The sequence below is a fragment of the Giraffa tippelskirchi genome, chromosome 5 (assembly GCF_054371585.1).
Source record: "Giraffa tippelskirchi isolate mGirTip1 chromosome 5, T2T-mGirTip1v1.2.pri, whole genome shotgun sequence".
Taxonomy (NCBI): domain Eukaryota; kingdom Metazoa; phylum Chordata; class Mammalia; order Artiodactyla; family Giraffidae; genus Giraffa; species Giraffa tippelskirchi.
This window is the reverse complement of record NC_137279.1, coordinates 189,428,688-189,450,867: the sequence shown is the minus strand read 5'-3', so window position 1 is coordinate 189,450,867 and position 22,180 is coordinate 189,428,688. Positions and strand designations below refer to the sequence as shown.

Genomic DNA, 22,180 nt, shown 5'->3' with positions numbered 1-22,180 from the left:
GAGAAGCCCCCTTACCCCTCATCTGGGATGGACGGACTAGCTGACCACAGGGCTGCAGTGCAGCTTCCTCGGCTGGAGCTCCGCACTGGGCACCCTTCCGCCCCTGCCTCCCAATGCTACCTGTTTACCGAGAGGGTTCACATGTTGGAACCATGAGGATGCAAGGCTCTGAGATCAGCAGGCCAAGGGCCAGGGCCCTGTGCTCCTGACTCGTGAGCTCTGGCAGACCAGGAATGAGGAAGGGTGGTTTCCAGAGTGCTGACACAGTCGGCCTACACTTCACACGGGGAGAAGGGAATAAACCCAGACCCTGCCCAAAGGGCTAAGCAGCTCAGAGCAGCCAGCGAGGCGGCAGGGGCTGCAGGGAAGCAAGCACACGTCTAGTCTGGGCCAAAACCTCTCCCAGCTAAAGGCACCCAGCGCCTTTCCGGGTCTCCTCTCCCTCACCTGTCCCAGATCCTGTCCCAGACGGGGCATGTATCTTCCTCCAAAGGGCTGTGGGACGATCCAATCAAGAATGCCAACTGCCTGAACGTCTGATTAATGTATTTTTTAATCACATGGCCTCACAGCCCTGGACAAACTTGCAACATGCTGAAATGATGTAATTTCAAATAGATATTAATGTCAGCTCATGATCTGAATCAAAGTTTCCTTCCTCTTTATCACCTTAATCTTTCCACCCCTAAGTGTGCTGTTTTCCTGTGGCACAACTGTACGGCAGCAAATCAGAACACCCTGGCAGGGAAGGGGTATTGAGTTATTACTGAGCAAAGGGCAGCCCCGAGCACTGGTGCTGGCCCGTGGCCTCACCGCGGGCTGGGAAGACAGGAAGGACGCTGCTGGCCTCCGTGCTCTTTCAGCTCTGCCACCTGACTGCTCCACACTGGTCCAGCAGCAGAGACGACCCAGCCCAGGCTGAGAACAGGGGCCCCCATGGCCTCCATGCTTCCTGTGGCCAATTCAGCACCTCGTGAAGGGAGCCATGGGGAAGGGAAGACACAGGTTCACAGTGGCCAGCCCCTGGGTGCCACAGCCACGATGGAATGCTGGCCCCCTGGAGCTTGCGGTCCCAGGAAACCATTCCCACAGAGGATGATGCTTAGGGGTGGCTCAGATGGTAAAGAATCTGCCTGCAATGCAGAAGGCCCGGGTCCTATCCCTGGGTGGGGAAGATCCCCTGGCAAAGGAAATGGCAACCCACTCCAGTACTCCTGCCTGGAGAATCCCATGGACAGAGGAGCCTGGTGGGCCACAGTCCACGGGGTCCCAAAGAATCAGACAGGACTGAGAGTCTAAAACTTTCATTCACACACCTTTCACACATCACATGGAGGGAAGCCCGTGTCTGTCTTGCTCCTGGTGGCAGAGCCTGGAGCTGGAGAGGGGATTATAGGAAGCTGATTGCTGATTTCGGTTTCCAGACTGAGAGAGCTGCCTCAGAAGGGGATTCTCTCAGAGGCCCAATAGAAGCTCATCACCATCTCCACAGAGACCTGGAGAAGGGGACTGGCCCTAAGCTACGGCAGAGCTAAATGGCCATCCACGGCCTCTTCCTATGAGTCCAGGGGAAGACTCTGGCATCTTGGCTGGGTGAACAGAGCTGCTGATGGTGGGTAGAGTAGAGCTGGGCTGATGGTGGGTAGAGTAGAGCTGGGAATTTAGCATGCCCTAGAAAATGGAGCACTTGCTTCCTGGACCCTCAGTACATAAACTTCCTATCTAGGGAAAATGAGTAGAATCAAGAAGGAGGAGCTGGCCCCTACAAGAATGTATTCTCGCCTGGAGAATTCCATGGACAGAGGAGCCTGGCATGCTACAGTCCATGGGGTCACAGAGAGTCAGACGCGAATGTAGGTCACTGTTATCATCAAGGGCCAGATCAATGCCTCCATCAAATCAGACCCAGTGAAGACAGGGGTCCATGTAGGACCAATTCTCCGGCCACCATCACCCACCACCAGGACCACAGGCCCCTCTTCTCCCAGCAGTGCACAACCTCCAGGATGGGCCTTGGGGACCCAGGGTCAGGCTAGAACTTTGCACTGCATTGAGGTAGGTAATTATGAGTGGTCTTTCAAAACCGCTCAGCATGGGTCCCATGAAGGAGGTGGCCTGTGAAAAGGGTCTCCTCCACAGCTCATTACAGCCACAGTATCGATTCTTCCATCATTATCAGAAGGCATCCCTGCCATGTGAAATCCTGTCCCTTGAAGTGTATTCACCAGGGACAGCTCTCCCCATTTCCAGGAGCGCTTGTGGCCGCTAACAACCTTCCATGGGCCTTTTGAAAGCCCAAAGTTTTCAGAGAAGTGAAATGTATAGCTCCTGCTCCATTCATCCTTCAAGAAAGAGCAACCTTACACACACACAGACACACACACGCGTGCACACACAAAACCCTAAAAAGCGAAAGAAACAAACCAGGATTGTGCTCAATGCAGACCACCACATCAAAGGGTGCTTCTGAAAACTGGCCACTTCCAAGACAACTAAACTTTCCGAGTCCTTTTCTTGAGCAGCCTTGGTGATGTGGGTCAGTTTGTTTTGTCTGTTGTCTTCTCCTCTTAATGATAAAGGGGGTAAAATCGGGGACTCAAAAAGAGAGGGCTTGGATTCCAGAAAAATCCACACCTCACTTTCCGCCCTCCAGATGCCCCAATTCAGAGCCTGGAAAGTGTGAATTCCACCTTAAATGCTCCTGCTTGTTCAGGTTTTAACTCTTCATATCTTACGTGAGTCCCCAGTCACCCTCATATTTGGCAAAACCCTCTTGCTTCTCAGAAACTCCCCTCTGCCCGCCGCCGCCCCAATCGCTCCGGTTCCAGTCTCTCCTTTCTGTTGCTTCTCTCCCCCAGGCCTCCATCTCTGCCCTCTCCGGGTCGCTCTGTGCTGTCGCCCTCCCTTTCCCCGACACTGCCTTCCCTTGCTGTCTCTCTGCCCCTGTCAGAGTTCTTTCACCTCTGCCCCCAAGACCTCCCTCCATCCCTCGTCTGTGGTCCAGTCGGATCTCACCGGTTTCTCTGTCCCTAAGCCCCGAGCATCTTTGCGTAGCTCCCCAATGCCCACCTGGCCCCTCCTCCTAAGAGATGGTTTTCCCCTATTTCAGTCTTAACGGACACCGCCCTCCACGAGCGCCCCTCTCTCAGCTTCCCTCTCCCCACCCGCTCCCCAGGCCTCTGGACCCTGGAGTACAAGCGCGAGCTCACCACGCCCCTGTGCATCGCCGCGGCCCAGGGCCACACGGCCTGCGTGCGCCACCTGCTCGGCCGCGGCGCTGACCCCGACGCCAGCCCCGGCGGCCGCGGCGCCCTGCACGAGGCCTGCCTGGGGGGCCACACGGCCTGCGCCCAGCTGCTGCTGCAGCACCGCGCCGACCCCGACCTGCTCAGCGCCGAGGGCCTGGCGCCCCTGCACCTCTGCCGCACGACCGACTCGCTCGGGTAAGTACCCGGGGCCCCACCCTCCGTCCCCGACCCCGACCCCGACCTCACCCCGGACCGCTGACCCCTGACCCCGCCCCTGGACTCCCTGCCCTGCGCGGCCTCGGTTAGCGCCCCAGGCCCCGCCCCTGTAGGCCCCGCCCACGGGGCCCGCCCCCAGAGCCTGGACCCGCCCACCAACCCCGACCGCCGACCCCTGACCCCGACCTCTGACCCCTCCTCTGGACTCCCTGCCCTGCGCGGCCTCGGTTAGCGCCCCAGGCCCCGCCCCCTGTCGGCCCCGCCCCCAGACCCGGGCCCCGCCCACCAACCCCGACCCCGCCCCGGACGCGCTCCAGGCCCCGCCCCGTATGCCCCGCCCACCTCCGGCCCCGCCCCAGAGCCCGGAGTCCTCCGCCAGCACTACGGTCCCCGCCGTCCGTCGCAGCCCCGCAGCGGCCACTAGGCCCGCTCCACCCGCGCCCCCGCCCGGCCTCGGGCCCCAGCCCGGCCCGCGCCGGTTTAATTAGTGCTTGATTGCGAGCGCGGGGGGGGCGGCGCCACACGGAGGTAATGAGCCGGTGATCACCGGCCCGCAGACGCCCGCGCTGGAGAATGCTAAAAGGCCACTGGCGGGGTTGGGGGCTGAAAAATTAGGGTTTTTAATGATAATTTTATGCAGAATAATTGTCACAGTGTGACATAAATGGTTAGCTCCTCGGGCGGGGCTTCGGAGCCCCACAAGCCAGCCGAGCTGTGCCCTCGTATTCTAGCCCTACCCCCTCAGCCCCCACCCCCGGCCCAGGTGCCGGGGTTCTAGAAGTTCTGCCGGTTCCGGGTCCAGCCCCGCGGCTGTCCTTGCGGAGGTCTGTCCACTTGGGGTCCAGCAGGCCCCGAGAGAGGCGGCGGGGCCCCCGTGTCATAGCACGGGCCTCCTCTTCTCGGGTTCCCAGCTTGCCTTGTGTCCATCTTGACGTTTCTTTTAGTCAAAATGTTCTGATCCCTGTTCTTGAGTTTAAATTTTCATGGCCTTCTGTCTCTATGGTGAGAATTAAATAAAATCATCATGTAAAGTGCAGGCAGGCAGGACTGCTGGGCTTTCAGGGATCAAGATGGGGCCACCACCTACCACTGTCACCTGTGTTCAGAGCAGGGACTCAGGAAGCCACGTGGACCAACAGGAGGCTTGAAAGTGACTGAAAACAATATAGTATCTAAAAGCAGCATTACTGAGCTGTAATTGCATGTAGTAAGGTGCACATGCTTAAAGTATACAATCTGATAAATTTGGACACAGGAATGCAGGTGAAACCATCCCTATAACCAAGATCGTGAACCCAACCATCACCAGCAAAATATTCCTTCGTCGCGCTGGGACCTCTCCCTCCCCCTCCTCCAATTTCCCACTGACATGTTTTTTTGTCACTGTAGTTTAGTCCGAATTTGCTAGAATTCTGTGTAAATGGAATGTAGTCTCTTTTGTCTGACATCTTTCATGCAAAAATATTACTTTCAGATTTTTTCTTGAATCATTTATTTTTTATTTTTATTTTATATTGGAGTATAGTTTGGTTAACAATGTTGTGCTAGTCTCAGGTGTACAGTGAAGTTTTTCAGTTATACAAGTATCTTTCTGTGGTTCAGTCACTAAGTTGTGTCAGACTCTTTGGGACCCCGTGAGTAGGTAGATACATATATCTATTATTTTTCAAATTCTTTTCCCATTTAGGTTATTAAAGAATAACCTAAATGGGTTATTTAGGTTAGAGCAGAGTTCCCTGTGCTATACCCTAGGTCCTCGTTGGTTGTCTGTTATAAATATAACAGTGTGTACATGTCAATCCCCATGCTTTTGAGATTTATCATACTGTTTTGTGTATCCATAGTTCACTCCTTTTCATTGGTGAGTGGTATTCCTTGGTACAGAATAACACGATGTGTCTATCCGCTCATATGTTAAAAGACACTTGATCGTTTCCAGCTTGAGGCTATTGCAAGTAAAGCGGCTGTGAACATTTGTGTACCAGCCTTTGTCTGAGTATATGCTTTCATTTCTGCTGGATAAATACCTAGGCGTAGCTGTATCACATGATATGATTAGGAAATGACCAAGCTGCATTCCAAGTTGGAACTGCCATTTTACATTCCCACCAGCTACATATGACTGTTCCTGCTGCTTCCCATCCTCGCTAACACTTGGTACAGTCACTCTTTAGCTGTTAGACATTCTATAGGGATTTAGAACTATTCCACTGCAGTTTTGATTTGCGTCTCCCTAATAGCAAGTGATGTTGGGCATCTTCTCATGTACTTACTTAGCATACATTTATTTTCTTTGGTGAAGTGCTTGTTCAAATCTTGTGCCTTTTAAAAATACTGGGTTGTTTGTTTTTTTCTTAAATTTTGAGATTTCTTTATATATTCTGGGTAAAAGTCCCTTATCAGGTATGTGGTTAATAAATATTATCTTCCAGTCTCTGGGTTATAGTTTCTTTCCTTAAAAGTGTCCTTTGGAGAACAGAAGTTCTTACTTTTGGTGGAATCTAAGTGGTGGCTCAGATGGTGAAGAATCTGCCTGCAATGCAAGAGACCCAGTTTCCAGCCCTGGATTGGGAAGATCCCCTGGAGAAGGGAATGGCAACCCACTCCAGTATTCTTGCCTGGAAAATTCCATAGAAGAGCCTGGGGATTACAGTTACAGTCCATGGGATTGCAGAGTCGGACACAACTGAGCGATTAACCCTTACAACTGATCAATTTTTTTATTTTAGGGATTATGTTGGGTTATTTTATCTAAAAATAAAACCACTTTGCCCAACCATGGCCACAAACATTTCCTCCTATGTTTCCCTCTAAAAATTTTAATAACTTTATATATTACATTTAAGTCTATGACCCATTTTGAGTTAATGCCTGAATATGGTGTGAGGTAGGAGTTGAAGCTTTTATTTTTTTCTCTGCATGTGGATATGCAGTTGTTCCAGCACTATTTGTCAAGGCTCCTTTTCTTTCTCCACGGGTTTGCCTTTGCACTTTAGTTGAAAGTCAACTTAACAACATATGTATGGGTTTATTCCTGGCTCTCTTGTCAAATACCCACAAGACAGGGCAGCCTGACTGATTCAATAAAGACCCAAGGAGCCACTGCTAGATTCAGACACTTTTAACACTTACATACACAGTGAGAAGAAAAACAGCCAAAGGTTCCAATTCTGCATGGTCCTTGCCCTACACACCACAGAGGACAACACCCAAACCAAAGGAGACATGTTATGGCAATGTGACTTGCAGGGTACCCTGTTGCAGCACAGCTGAATCCAGATGTCAGGTGAGCAGCTTTATAGTCCGCAGCTCTATTCTGAGGGAGGCAGGCAGGAAGGCCCGAACCTCAGCAGAACCCAGGAAGTGCTAAGAAACAGCTCAGGACAGCCTCCCAGGGGACATAGGGAGGTGCGTGGACAAGGGTCTTATAGCAGCCCCTTACAAGCCTTTCGTTCTGGAGGATCGCAGGGTGCTCTGCCAAGACTTAGACCAGCAGTGCTTCAAACTTTTGCTTGTGTGGCCAGTGTGGATACGCGCAAGGCCGCCAGGGCTCCATTGCAGAGCCGTTGCTCTGCGTCTCTGTTCTGTTATACCTTGCTCTATTGGTCTTTTTTGACACCAGTACCACCTTGTACTGAATGCTGTAGCTCTGTAAGGAATCTTGAAGTCAGGTCGTGTAAATTCTCCAGCATCATTCAAAGTTGTTTTGGGTTTTCTAGTCTATTCACATTTCCACATAAATTTTAAAATCAGTTTGTCAGTTTCTACAAAAAAAAAAAAAAAGACTTCTGTGTTTTGATTGAGGTTGATGTGAATCTATAGATCAATCTGAGGAGATATGACATAAAAATATTGAATCTTTCAACCCATGAACACAATAAATCTCTCCATTTATTTAGCTCCTAGTTTCTTTTAGCTTCATCTGATAGTTTTTAGTGTACAATGCTTGCATATGTTTTTCAGATTTATCCCTAAGTTTTTAATTTCTGATGCTTTTGTAAGTGGTATTTTTATTTAAATTTCTGTGGTGGTAGCTACTATATAAATTGATAAGAATTTATCTTTGTGTATTAATTTGCAACCTGCAACCTTGCTAAGCTTAGTATTTGTTCTAGTAGCCTATCATAAATTCCAAAAGATTTATGTGTAGACAATCATGTCATCTTCAAATAAACACAGTTTTACTTCTTTTCCAGTCTGGATGCCTTGTTCTTGCTTTATTGCACTGGATAGAACCTCCAGTGCTATGTTGAATAGAAGTAGTGAGAGAAGACAGCTTTCCTTATTTCTGATTTTAGAGGACTTAAATCTTTCACTATTAAATATGATATTAGATGTAGGTATTTTGTAGATGATCTTTTTCAGATTAAGAGAATGCCCTTCTATCCCTGGTTTGCTGAGGGTTTTTTCTATTAATGGATATTGGATTTTCTCAGTTGCTTTTTCTGCATATATTGAGTTGTTCCTGAAGCTTCCCAGGTGGCACTAGTAGTAAAGAACCTGCCTGCCAGTGCAGGAGATGTAAGAGACACGGGTTCAATCCCGGGTTGGAAAGATCCCTTGGAGAAGGAAATGGCAACCCACTCCAGTATTCTTGCTGGGAAATCCCATGGACAGAGGAAATCCCAGAGTTGATCCTATGTGTGTATTTTTAATCTGTTCATATAATTATTTACACTGGTTGATTTTCAGATGTTAAACCAACCTTGCATTCTTCAGACCACAATTTATAAATTCCTGGGTTTGATTAGCTGAAAGTTTTAAAACATCTGCATCTATGTTTGTGAAAGATATTGATCTGCAATTTTTTCTTGTAATGTTTTTGTCTGATTTTGATATCTGAGTAATGCTGGCCTCAAAAATGAGCTGAGAGGTGCTTGTGTAAAAATTATTTTTATTTCTTCCTTAAGTGTTTAGTAGAAATCATCAATGAAGCTGTCTTGGCCTGGAGTTTTCTTTTTGACCAGGTTTTCAGCTATGAAATTTCTTTAATGGCTATAGTGGTATTCAGGTTATTTCTTTCTTGAGTGAGCTTTGATAGCTTGTTACTTTCAAGAGATTTCTCTCTTTCATCTAAGTTGTTAAATTTATTGCCATAAAGTTGTTTTCTATTATCCTTTTAATAGCTGCAGAATCTGTAGAATCACCCCTTTCATTCATGATAATGAAATTTGTGGTTTTTATTCTTTCTTCCCTGATCAGTCTATTTTGGGTTTTACTGATTTTCTTTTTTGTTTTACTGTTTTATTTTCCATTGATTTCTGATATGATCTTCATTTCCTCTTTTCTTTGCTTACATTGAATTTCATTTGTTCTTATCTTTCTGATTTGTAAGATGGCAGCTAATGTCTTTGATTTGATGGGTTTTTATTTTCTAATATGACTTCCTGGTGGCTCAGTTGATAAAGAATCTGTCTGTGATGCAGGAGACCTTGGTTCAATCCCTGCGTAGGGAACATCCCCTGGAGAAGGAAATGGCAACCAACTCCAGTATTCTTGCTGGGAAATCTCATGGGCAGAGGAGTCTGATGGGCTAGTCCATGGTATAGGCTTTCAGTGTTATACATGCACCCACTATGTACTACTTTAGCTGAATCCCACAAGTTTTAATAGGTTAAAATTTCATTCTCAATCAGTTTAAAATATTTTCTGATTTGTCTTTTCGTTTGTTTCTTTTGAGTTTTTTCTTTGAAAGATAGGTTATATAAAAATGACTTAGTTTCCAAATATTTGGGTATTTTTGGGGTATCTTTCTGTTATTTATTTCTAATGTAATTCCATTATAGTTAGAGAATTTACTTTGTATCACTTTGCTCCTTTTAAATTTACTGAGTCTATTTTTATGATCCAAAATACATTCTATCTTGGTAAAAATTTCTGTGTATACCAGAAAAGAATGCATGTTCTACAGTTTTTGGGTGGAGTGTTCTTTAAATGTCAATGAGTGTTCTTTAAATGTCAATTAAGTCAAGTTGCCTATATCCTCCCATATCCTTCCTGATTTTCTGCTTACTTGTTTTACATGTTGTTGAAAGAGGGGTGTTGAAATCTTTGACTGTAATCATTGTCTATTTCTCTTTGCAGTTGTATAATATTTCAAAGCTCTGTTATTAGTTATCAGTACATAGATGTTTAGTATTATCATGGCCTCTTGAAGAACTGGCATCATTATTTAAAGATATTCTTTATGGGTAATATTCTTTGCTCTAAAGTCTACTTTGTCTGATATTAAAATATCTAGTTTGACATTAATACATATTTCTTTTGACTAGTGTTAGCATAGTATACTCTTTTCCATCTGCAATAGTAATCTATTGCTGTTTAACAAATTACGACAAACTTAGAGACTTACTACAGCACACATTTACTGTTTCACAGTTTCTATGAGTAGAGTTTGGGCATGGCTTCACTGAGCCCTCAACTGCAGAATCTCTCACAAGACTGCAATCAAGGTGTCATCAAGGGTTAGGGTCTCACTTGAAGGGTCAGCTAGGGAAGAATCTGCTACCAGATTCATATAATTATAGGCAGACTTCAGTTCTTTGGGACTGTTGGACTGAGGGTCTCAGTTCCTGGCTGACTATTGATTGAAGGCGGTGCTCAGTTTGTGTCTTTATTTATCAAACAGAGAAGGCACTGGCACCCCACTCCAGTTCTCTTGCCTGGAAAATCCCATGGACGGAGGAGCCTGGTAGGCTGCAGTCCATGGGGTCGCTAAGAGTTGGACACGACTGAGCAACTTCACTTTCACTTTTCACTTTCATGCACAGGAGAAGGAAATGGCAACTCACTCCAGTGTTCTTGCCTGGAGAATCCCAGGGACGATGGAGCCTGCTGGGCTGCCATCTATGGGGTCGCACAGAGTTGGACACGACTGAGGTGACTTAGCAGTTATCAAACGGATCTCTTGTAGTCGGGGTATACCTGAGTCTTTTTTAATCCAATCTGATAGTCTTTGCCTTTTTTTTTAAATATCACTTATTTAATTGAAACTTGATATAATTAAACTTTATTTTTTCTTTTTTTTTAAGTTAGTTTATTTATCTGTTTTTTAACTTTACAATATTGTGTTTGTTTTGCCATACATTGACATAAATCCACCATGGGTGTACATGTGTCCCCCTTCCAGAACCCCCTTCCCACCTCCCTCCCCATCCCATCCCTCCGGGTCATCCTGGTGCACCAGCCCTGAGCACCCTGTATCATGCATCGAACCTGGACTGGCGATTCGTTTTTGAGTGTTTAAATCCTTTATGTTTAATAAGATTTTAATATGCTTATGTTCAAATCAAACAGCCTGTTATTTTTTCTATTCATATCATCCATTCTTTGTTCCCTTTTCTTTTCTACCTTCTTCTGAATCAAGTATTTTTCATGATTCCACTTTATCTCCTTTTTTGATTTATTACACATAACTTTTTGTTCCATTATTTTAGTAGTTGCTTTAGGGTTTATAATCTACATCTTTATTTTACCACAGTCTGCCCTCAAGTAATGTTATACCATTTCATGTATAATATAAAAAGCATATGATTATCCTTCCATTTCTCTCCTCCTGACCTTTGTACTATTGGTAGCATATATTTTACTTCTGAATATAAGTCCCAGAGTACATTGTTAATATCTTTGTTCAAACAGTCAATTATCTTTTATCGAAATAATAAGAAAAAAGTTTGTATGTTTACCCATGTAGTTCCCATTTTCAGCTCCCTTCATTCCTTTGTACTGATTGAAAATTCCATCTGGTATCATATTCCTCCTTTTTAGAGACCTTTCTTTAATATTTCTTATACTGAAGGTCTGCTAGAGATAAATCCTTTCAGTGTTTGTATGGATGAAAAAATCTTTGTTTCACTTGAGTGTTTGCAAGGCACTTTTGGTGGGTAGGGAATTCTGGGTTGACAGGCTCCTTTTATCTTTCAGTGTTTTAGACACAGGGCTCCACTGTCTTCAAACTTGCATTTGTAATGGGAAGTCTTCTATCCGTCTGCTCTTTGTTCTTTTGGATATAGTATCCTTTTTTCTGGCTTTAATATTTTCTCCTTATCACTGGCTTTAAGCAACTTGATTATGATGTATTTTGATGTTGTTGTCTTCATCTTTCTTGTCCTTGAGATTCATCGACTTCTTGAATCTGTAGGCTTATGCTTTTCATCAAATTTGAAAAATTGTTGGCAATTATCTCTTCACATTTTTTTCTGTATGATCCCTCCTCTGCCTCAGGGAATCCAGTTGCATGTATGTTATACCCCTTGAAGTTGTCCCACAGTTCATTACTACTCTGTTCACTTTTCTCTTATGCACATGATTTATCATTTGTTCTGAAATCCCTGATTTGCCATTAATCCCATGTAGTGTATTTTTCATCTCAGACACTATAATTTTCAACTTTAGAAGCCCAATCTTAGGTCTTTTTAAAATATCTTTGTTGTCTTTACTTAACATGTTTAGTCTTTCCTCTAGTTTCTCAAATATACAGAATATAATTAAAATTACTATTTTAATGTTTCCATCTATCAATTCTATCATCTGGGTATAAATAACATTTTCTTTATTTTAACTCTGTTCCTTTTGTAAATTTCAGATTCACCTAGACATAATTTGTGAGAGATAAGATATACAGATATAAGATTCAAAAGTAAAAATGCTTATGAATACATTTTTCGATGATTTTTTAAAAGCTATAAGTAGATAGCCATTCTGCAGGGATACTAAATGAAGATTAACTTCTGCCTCATTTTAACTTACAATTTCTATCCTTGAGACATTTGGTAGGTGATTTGCTGGTGTACAAAGTTGCCATCTGATGACAGAATTATAGAAACCCCATCTACTTTTGAAAAGTACAGCTCCAAGTTTCATTATTGGATGAACCATTCCTACAAGCATTCAATAGCCAATTGTTGAACTCTATGAGGTGCTGGACTTGTGTTGCATTATAGTCTATTTCCTCGAGATGACTTCAATTTCAAGGGCTGCTGCTGCTAAGTCGCTTCAGTCGTGTCCGACTCTGTGCGACCCCAGGAGAGGAAGGCAATTTACACCAGCGTGCTAGACACCGGGCCAAGGGTATGCAGAACACACTATGAGCATGGAAGTTGAGGGTGTGGGCTGGTAGATTTCAACTGGAAATTTTCTAGGAGACAAACAGGCATCAATTTTATTAAAGGACATAAACCAACCAAATCAAAGCAAAAGAAAATGGGCAAATTATTATGCAGTTTTACATTGATTTTATTCAGTTTTAATATTTTTATACCTTACAATTTTATATGTTAGAAGTACATATATTGCTACATTTGAGGTCTAGTTCAGTTCAGTTCAGTCGCTCAGTTGTGTCTGACTCTTTGTGACCCCATGAATCACAACACGCCAGGCCTCCCTGTCTATCACCAACTCCCGGAGTTTACCCAAACCCATGTCCATCGAGTCAGTGATGCCATCCAGCCATCTCATCCTCTGTCGTCCCCTTCTCCTCCTGCCCCCAATCCTCCCCAGCATCAGGGTATTTTCCAATGAGTCAACTCTTCGCATGAGGTGGCCAAAGTATTGGAGTTTCAGCTTCAACATCAGTCCTTCCAATGAACACCCAGGACTGATCTCCTTTAGGATGGACTGGTTGGATCTTCTTGCAGTCCAAGGGACTCTCAAGAGTCTTCTCCAGCACCACAGTTCAAAAGTATCAATTCTTCGGCGCTCAGCTTTCTTCACAGTCCAACTCTCACATCCATGCATGACTACTGGAAAAACCATAGCCTTGACTAGACAGACCTTTGTTGGCACAGTAATGTCTCTGCTTTTTAATATGCTATCTAGGTTGGTTATAAGTTTCCTTCCAAGGAGTAAGCATCTTTTAATTTCATGGCTGCAATCACCATCAGCAGTGATTTTGGAGCCCAAAAAAATGAAGTCTGACACTGTTTCCACTGTTTCCCCATCTATTTCCCATGAAGTGATGGGACCAGATGCCATGATCTTAGTTTTCTGAATGTTGAGCTTTAAGCCAACTTTTTCACTCTCCTGTTTCACTTTCATCAAGAGGCTTTTTAGTTCCTCTTCACTTTCTGCCATAAGGGTGGTGTCATCTGCATATCTGAGGTTATTGATATTTCTCCCGGCAATCTTGATTCCAGCTTGTGCTTCTTCCAGCCCAGCGTTTCTCAGGATGTACTCTGCATATAAGTTAAATAAGCAGGGTGACAATATACAGCCTTGCCGTACTCCTTTTCCTATTTGGAACCAGTCTGTTGTTCCATGTCCAGTTCTATCTGTTGCTTCCTGACCTGCATACAGGTTTCTCAAGAGGCAGGACAGGTGGTCTGGTATTCCCATTTCTTTCAGAATTTTCCACAGTTTATTGTGATCCACACAGTCAAAGGCTTTGGCATAGTCAATAAAGCAGAAATAGATGTTTTTCTGGAACTCTCTTGCTTTTTTGTTGATCCAGCGGATGTTGGCAATTTGATCTCTAGGTTGAACTCTAACATTTACTAGCTGTGCAAGTTTGGGCAAGTTATTTCATTTATCTCTGTCTTGGTGTTCTTGTCTGTAAAACAGAGATAATATTTGAGCCTCCTGCCTAGGGTGGCTAGGGGAATTAAATGAGCTAATGTATGGAAAACGTTTAGAAGAGCACCTGACATGTAGTTAAGAATTATGTAGGTGCTGACTACAATTGCTGAGGTCTCTTGTAATTACTGTGCTAGCTCATGGGAATTGAAACAATATTTCACTAATTTTAATTAACATGGGGTTTTGTGATTTCTTTATCTCCGTATTTGTTGGTCATCTATGATTTATTTTCAGTAATATTCCTAGTCAAAAATGTACTCCCAATTTTAACATGTTCCTATGGAAAATATAACCCATTTGATGGTATTCCATGTCTAAGAACACACCATGCCTCCCACCCCCCCTCAAAAGTCATGTCTATATTAAGTTTTGTTCAAAATTAAGTTCTATAAATGCAGCATGGTATCCTGGATTGGATTCTGGAGCAGAACATGAATATTAGTGGGGAAAGTGGTAAAATCTAGATAAAGTCCACAGTTCCATTAATAATATTGGATTGATGTTAATTTTTTAATTTTGACAAAGACACCATAATAATATATGATGTGAACTTTACAGGAAACTGGGTAAAGGACATTTGCAAATTCTCTGTACTATCTTTTCAATTCTTCCGTAAATCTATAGTAATTTTTAAATAGAAAGAATTTTAAAACTCAAGTTTGCTTCATACTGTGAACTCAAATCTTCCACTTTATGGTCTTAGAAAAAATGTGGCTTTTTACTAAGAAATAAGAGTGTATCGCCTACTCAGAACACAAGGTATTGCGAACCCTAACAGCAGCCCTTAAGACGAGCCAGCAGGCTTACATTTGGCTGTCATAAGGAGCTGAGGCATATGCAGAGCTCCTCAGCTTACACACTGTGTGACAGAAACTAATTTCCTGACTTTAGTCGGTTTTGCAGAAATCATTCAAATCCGGCATGTTGCTTAATAAAGACTTTTAAAATGTCTTTGTATTAAGATGGGGCTTTTGTAAAACCTCTTTTCTTTTGTCTTTCTCCTCCTCCTCCTCCTCCTCCTTTTTCTTCTCATTTTCTCTTCTCTCTCCACGTGTCTCTCTACGTGAGTCTTTCTCCCAGGTGATTTCATCTGACAGTCTTGACTTATTCAAATCCAAGTTATGGAGGAAAAGTTTAAGATAAGTGATGAACACCGCATAGGTTCAGGCAGAACTATGCAACAGCTGACTCAGAATCCCTTCGATACCAATGATTTGATGGAAGATGCTGGCGGGTCCCACTGAACACCTCTACAATAACATAGCCGGCTCCCTTGAAGGATGAAAGTTAACAGATGTCAGAGAGGGACTGCGGTTTAGACTGCGGCTTTTCAGCTCTGAAGAGTCCCCCTAAAGTTAGACTCCGAGGAGGTCTGGCTTCAGGTAGTATAAACATTATCACTTTGACAGGAAAGAGCTACTTTTTCCAGAATCTTTTTATACATAGTAGATTTTAGGTCATCCTTAATTTTTTTACCTTTCAGTAGAGAGGGGGTCGTTGACCTACATACAGAGCCATTTCATTTTCTTACTCTTGATGACAATGGTCTCCACACCTAGGGACCCAGTTCTGTTCCAACCCCTTTTAGTCAGCAATTCTCCATGGGTGCAGGACTTTAAAACCTTTGAGTCTCTGAGTTCCTGGGATTTAAAAAAAAAAAATTATCTGTGCTTCCTTCCAACCCGCAAGCTTCAGAATTCAGAATTCAACACACAAAAAGGGATATCAGAGCTTTAATCTAGGAACCTTTTGAAGAGATTTTCCCAAAAAGAAAAGTTCCAGTAAAGTTACTCTCTTCACGTTAGTAGCCTGCATGCCAGCCTCGCCCTATTTATTACCAGATTCCTCTCCTTGACCCTTTTTAAAATTCTGAGATAATTAAAATGAGAGAAGAATTAGCAGAGCCCTGATTCTTTTTCTCATCTGAAGCTGTCTAGGTTTATACAAAAGTGAGGAGAATTTGCTTCCTTCATGAGCATGTTAGTCAAAAAGCATGCACATTTACTTCTTTGTCCCAGCTGTGTCAATTCAACTAAATAAAAACTAATTTGTAATCCAGAATTGGATTTGTGGAAGCAGCTAATTATCTTAGGAGGAAAAGATTATTGAAGAAAATCATTGGGCAATTTTTCTCTAACTAAAACCTAGCAGGATGAAATCTGGGCAGAGAAAAATGAAGTATGACTTTCCCTGAGGCAAGAAAGGCACTTTCTGGGCAGGATTTGAGCAGGAACAATTATTCTGAGTCCTCACCTCAACCCCAAAGCTTCTGCCTAATAACAGGAGGTTTAGTTGCATGAGCACCAGCTCATGGGCACTGATGCACAATCCAGAAAACAGTCCACTTTCTACAACCCAGATGAGTGATTGATTCATTATTCACACGGAGAGGAGAAAACATGATCTGGTTCAACAGGACTTGCAGGCATCTAGAGGAATATTAAAGAACAAGGTGTCAGTTAGGGGCTGCTCCCGTTGAGTAATTTGATATTTGTACAAGAGCTTCACGTTCTGAACACTTACAAGTGTCTGACTTGCTATGATCCTCTCCACAGGCTTGCAAGACATGGTTATTCTCAATTTACAGGTTAGAAAGCTGAGGCTCACCAAGAACCTATGTTTTGTCAGTAAAATGGAAAAACATGGGCTCCTAGTAAAAGACTACCAAGTGGAAACCATCAGAGCCAGGTTCAAAAGCCAGTGTCAATTCTTCCCTGGTGGTCTAGTGGCTAAGACTCCCCATTCACAATGCAGGGGGCCCAGGTTCGATCCCTGGTCAGGGAATTAGACCCCACCTGCCACAACTAAGGGTTCACATGCAGCAGCTAAATATCCCACGTTCTGCAGCTAAGACCCAGCACAGTCAGACAAGTAAATTTTTTTAAAAAACTTGAGTTAAAAAAAGAAAGCCAATGTAATAAGAGAGATGGATGTTGAAAGATAACTTCTTCCTTGTTAACTTATTTTTTTAAAAAAAACTGCTAATTGTCAGAAAGTTGCTCTGCTCATCTCTAATCACGACCTTTCAAACATGTTCTGTCATAGGTTTATCCTTTTTCCTTGCAACTTATAGAATCTCAGGCAGATTCCTCACCTTTCTGGTTGCTTGCCAAGTTCTATTTGAACACATACAACTCACTGTTAGGAATTAAAAAAGGTAATCCAGGCCAAATCCAATCTTTACCCTCTGGGCAAAATCCTTGATCAGACACCTCAATAAAGATATACGGATAGCCAATAAACAAATGAAAGGTCCTCAACATCATTACTCATCAGGGAAAAGTAAATTAAAGCCATGAGGAAATATTCTCTATGTCACAGTCTTTAGGATGGCTAAAGGCAAAAAGACAGACAACACTGAATGTTGACAGGAATGCGGAGCACCTGGAAGTCTCATACATTGTTGTGAGTGTATAATGATGTAATCACCTTGGAAAACTGCTTAATAATTTCTTTTAAAGTTAAATATATACCTACCAGCAATTCTGCTTCTAAATATTTATCCAAAAGAAATAAAAACATATGCCCACATGAAGACTTACATTAAAATGTTCATAGCAGCTTTATTCATAATAGCCAAAAAATGAAAACGCCCATCAGTATCAAAAAGAGAATGAATTTTTAAACTGTGGTATAGCTATACAATTACATGTGACTCAGAAATAAAATAGAATGAGTTACTTGTGAACGCAGCAATATGGATGAATGTCAAAGACATGTTACACTAAAGAAGCCAGACACAAAAAAGTAGAAAATTATAGAAAAGACAAAACATGGGGGAGAAATCAGAATCATGGTTGCCCATGGTGACTGACCGGTAGCAAACACAGAGGAACTTTTTGGAGAGATGAAAATACGCTACATCTTGGACGTCCCCCGTGGTCCAGGATTAAGATTGGGCCTTCCAGTGCAGGGGATGCGGGCTCAGTCCCTAGTCAGAGAACTAAGATCCCGCCTGCTGTGTGGTACGGCCAAAAAAAGTTTTTTTAATATGCTATGTCTTGCTTGGAGTGTTGATTACACACATCCTTTGCCAAAATTTGTACGGCTGTACTCTTCAGACCTGTGCATTTCTCTGTGTGCAAATTTTACTTCACCTAAAAAATATATAAAAACATGTATATAAACTTTTCTCTCATACAAATCAAAGTTCCCCCACCTCACCCCTATCTTTTTGGTGACTGTTAGTCATTTTCTCCAGAGGTAGCTGGGGTTCACATCTCTACCTAAAAAGAGAGTTGTTGTTGTTCAGTCGCTAAGTCGTGTCTGATTCTTTGTGATCCCATGGGCTGCAGCACTCCAGGCTTCCCTGTCCTTCACTATCTCCCGGAGTTTGCTCAAACTCATGTCCATTGAGTCAGTGATGCCATCCAACCATCTCATCCTCTGCTGCCCCCTTCTCCTTTGACCTTCAGTCTTTCCCAAAATCAGGGTCTTTTCCAATGAGTCAGCTCACTGGAGAAGATTCTTGAGAGTCCCTTGGACAGCAAGGAGATCAAACCAGTCAATCCTAAAGGAAACCAACCCTGAATATTCATTGGAAGGTCTGAGGAAGCTGAAGCTCCAATACTTTGGCCTCCTGATGCCAAAAAGAGAGTAGAGTATTTTATTTCCCTTCTCTCCTCCTTCTCCTCCCCCACTCTGATGCCTCGGGGCTTCCCCCTTCATCCAGTGCTGGGGCCAGGGCAGGAGAGGAAGGTTGCCCATGTCTTGCTGAGGAGGGGATACTAGTGAAGCTTCCAGAAAGTCAGATACTCCTTCAGGGGAAAGTGTGGCAAACAGTGGAACTGAATTCTCAAAGTTTGTTCCTTCAGTCATTCCCCAGTCCACCAAAATGCAGAATTTCACTTGCAGTTTGCCGGTGGCGGGGGGTAGACACAGGGAATTTGCCTAAAATATCATTAGCAGACACAACCATTGAATGCTTCAGAAGCAAATTAAATGGCAGCCATTGCTCCAAGGGAAACCATAAGGACAGAAACGGCCAGCCAGTTTCCCTCTCCATCTCCCTGCTGCCTTTCAGGATTTGTCTGTGCGTATCAGCTATTTCAATTGTGAACATTTATGCTTGATGGTCTCACAGCTGAGCACCCTGGGAGAAAGGGAGGGAGAAGAAAATACAGAGCAGAAAGGGGCAGGCGGCAGGTCCCCAGAGGAGAGGAGAGGCAGAAGGTCCAGAGAAACCAAGCGGGAGCTGCTCCTCCGTCCAAGTCAGGGCAGCGGCTTCCCCACCCTTCATCTGGAACCAGCCGAGGAGTCAGTGCACAGAGGCAGTCTCCTTGCAATGGCTGCATTAGAAAGCATGGCTGTGTTGTCCCCCCAAGTCTCCCCCTACGTCCCCTGTGCACCAACCCCACCCCCCGCCCCTGCAGTCCTGCCTCGCTCAGCATCCAGCTGCACTGCCTGCCCCCACGGATGGACCCAGTCTCAGCCCCAGCCACCCTGCCCCAGGGACGTGTCTCCAGCCCATCTGCCTCCACGTCAACTCCAAGGAGGAACAGTAGCTTAATGATGATTCGACAAGACTGGTTCATGACACCCATTACTCTCACCGAACACACTGGCCAGGAGGGATGCGGGCAGCAAGCACAGGAGGACAGTGAAGGGCAGTTGGAGGGTCCAAGGATTTCCAGCAAGTGAAGCTGTTGCTTTGGAGACAGATGCTGAACCCACCTGACAAAGGGCTTGAAAGGAAGGTCTGCTTTCCCTTGAAAAACATGGAACTGACCTTTGTGAATTTCACCGTTTTTGATAGTTCTTTGTCCTTGCTGTTGCATTGCTCTTTGGGTACCATCCTGTGACGACTGTTGAGTCATTCTCTTCTCCAGCAGTAGCTGGGTTCACATCTCAATCAGGAGGTTCTGGCTTGACTGTGGGGTCACCATTCTCTCCCAGGTCTCTACCCTTGAGATCACTGCTTCAAGCCTCAAAAACCACACCCTCACTGAAAACCAGAGAGAATGAAGTCTCTGGTGCAGACTTGCCCGGAGGACTGGGCGAGAAGCAGGTTCCTGCTCCTTGCCCACTAGCATGAGGCCCACCAGCCAGGCGATGTCCTCAACCTTCCGTGCCTCCAGTGTGCTGTCTGAAGGTGTGTCCGGGATCCCGGTGGAGCGCTCAGAGAGGAGACCCTTCCCCCCCGCCTTGACCTGCTGTACAGAACAGGGAGGATGCTCTCGACTTACTGAAGGAACCAATGAGTGAAAGGTTTAGAGAGAACTTCTGGGAAACGCCTAGTGCCTTGCCTGGCTCACAGAAGGTGCTGAGCAAACAGTACCTATGGGAGGGGCAGCAGGGCGGGATGACAGAGGACTAAGCCAGACACAGCAGCCAGGGCCTCTGCTCTGCCACCCCCTGGCTGGATGGCCCTATCTGCGTCACTAATCTTCTGAGCCTCAGTTTCCCCACCTACAAATTCCACCTACAGTGCAGACTTGTCGCAAAGCCTAAAGATAACATTCTTCTAAAAATAAATTAAAAGACCACGTGCTGGGGAATGCACTGATGTCCCAGCTCAGAACCAGAGGCTATGAAATACTACTTTTGCGGGTTTTGTGCCACTGGAGGGGTAGAGAGGAGGGAAGCTGGAGAAGGAAAGCCTGGAGCAGGCTGTGTCTCGTGGGGTGCAGGGCAGTTTGGCAGGTGGTATGAGAAGGTAAGGAAGAGGTGAGCACTGAGGAAGCCGGGCTGAGGCGCTCAGCACTGTTTGCATCTGCCAGGTGAGCGGGAAAGCGGTGCTTTGGAAAGATGCTGCAGGTGGCTGGGAGCTGTGTGCCAGACGAGGGCTGGGAGTCCTACTTCTCTCTTTATAAATAAGTCAAAATGACATTAATTCAACCGTCCTTGATGGGTTCACCTCTATTAACTCCTGCCTTTCGGCTCAAGCCACTTTTTCTGTGTACTGTCAACTTTGGGCCCCGTAACAGCTTGTCACCATGATCATTATCAAAGACGGGGAGGAGGGATGGAGGGGGGTGGGGGAGTGTTTGCCCAAGTTGCTTCGTATCAGAGGCTGTTCAGACAGCACAGTGTCTCCTTCGTCTCATAAGACAGAGACAAGTCGTTTTGACATGGTCAGATGAGAATGTGCCCTTGATTCCTAACACTGACAGTCCTACTCTGTCTGCCCAGGGAAGCCCACACTGTCTCCAGGCCTTCTTGTACTGTGTCTCTCAGGACAGCAGGAAATCTGCTTGAGAAAACCCCTCCTGGCAGGAAAGGGCTCAGCCAAAGCAGCGCTTCCCACACAGTCCTGCAGAGGCTTGGGGGACGCTTTCCTGCTGGGCCGTTTCTTCCTTGACTGGAGACGCTGACAAATACAAGGTCAGGTCTTTCAGGTCCCAAGACTGTTACACTGCTTGTCACCCCCCCCACCTTCCCAGAGGCGCTGCCCTACAGTCTTCCCAAGATCTCTGCTTACACCCGGACAGATCAATGGAAAATCTGAGAATCTGAGCGCATTCTGGAAACCTGGAACGCTGAGCTGACATTCTTAGAATCCATGAGCTGCTGCTGTGGCTGGCAGGGGATGGTTCTGTTATTAGTAACCTCTGCTGTTGTTCCGCTGTCAAACTGCAACTCTGATTCACTTTGGAAAGTGAGTTTGAAAATACTGGCAGGCAAAAAGGAAATAAAAGCACCCTTCACCCCACCATCCAGAGGTGAACACGTTGGCTTGTATGTTTCCAGGCTCTCTTCCCGTGCATATACATATCTACTCTATTTTTTTAATAGGAGCATTCGATGCTGTTTCAAACCTGGTCTTCACACATGACCACTGCAGACAGCTTTCCATGTCATTAAACAGGCTCCCACGCCTTCATTTTTAATGACTGCCCAGTGCGTGCCAGCCGAGATGTGCCCCAGTCAATTCGTTGTGTTGTTTTTTCTCATGCCTGTGGTCTGCAACTTACATCATGACCTGCTCTAAGGAAGTGCCAAGGTTTAGCCAACTAGAAGCTCTTCATTAAAAATGAAAAGGGGATCCTTGGTCCTCCAGAGGCTGGGCCAGTGTCCTCATTCTTCTGAAAGGTATCTTTGTTGCAAAGAGCAACCTGGCCATCAGCCTGTTAGGCTGTGGACGTGCAAAAGAGACCCACTCATATTTCCCGGTGGACTTCTTCAGAGAGGCTGGGCTGCTTTAA

At 44.9% G+C, this 22,180-nt stretch overlaps 1 protein-coding gene, 1 long non-coding RNA gene and 1 other non-coding gene across 6 annotated transcripts in view; 2 read left to right on the top strand and 1 right to left on the bottom strand.

The window, feature by feature from the left end:
- The window catches only part of ASB18 (ankyrin repeat and SOCS box containing 18), a 77,730-nt gene that overhangs the window by 23,988 nt on the left and 31,562 nt on the right, over positions 1–22,180 (top strand). For all 4 annotated transcript variants that reach the window (XM_081494026.1, XM_081494025.1, XM_081494024.1 and 1 more), the window contains one exon: positions 3,176–3,443. In XM_081494026.1, the coding sequence (XP_081350152.1) occupies positions 3,176–3,443 (268 nt within the window). The remainder of the gene's footprint in view (positions 1–3,175; positions 3,444–22,180) is intronic.
- Positions 12,681–20,239, bottom strand: LOC145507459 (uncharacterized). The gene is made up of 4 exons (XR_014054881.1): positions 19,765–20,239; positions 17,852–18,133; positions 16,290–16,465; positions 12,681–15,676 (listed from the first exon to the last, which is right to left on the bottom strand). It is a non-coding gene; the product is annotated as an uncharacterized LOC145507459 (long non-coding RNA).
- Positions 16,748–16,820, top strand: TRNAV-CAC (transfer RNA valine (anticodon CAC)). Its single transcript has one exon. It is a non-coding gene; the product is annotated as a tRNA-Val (tRNA).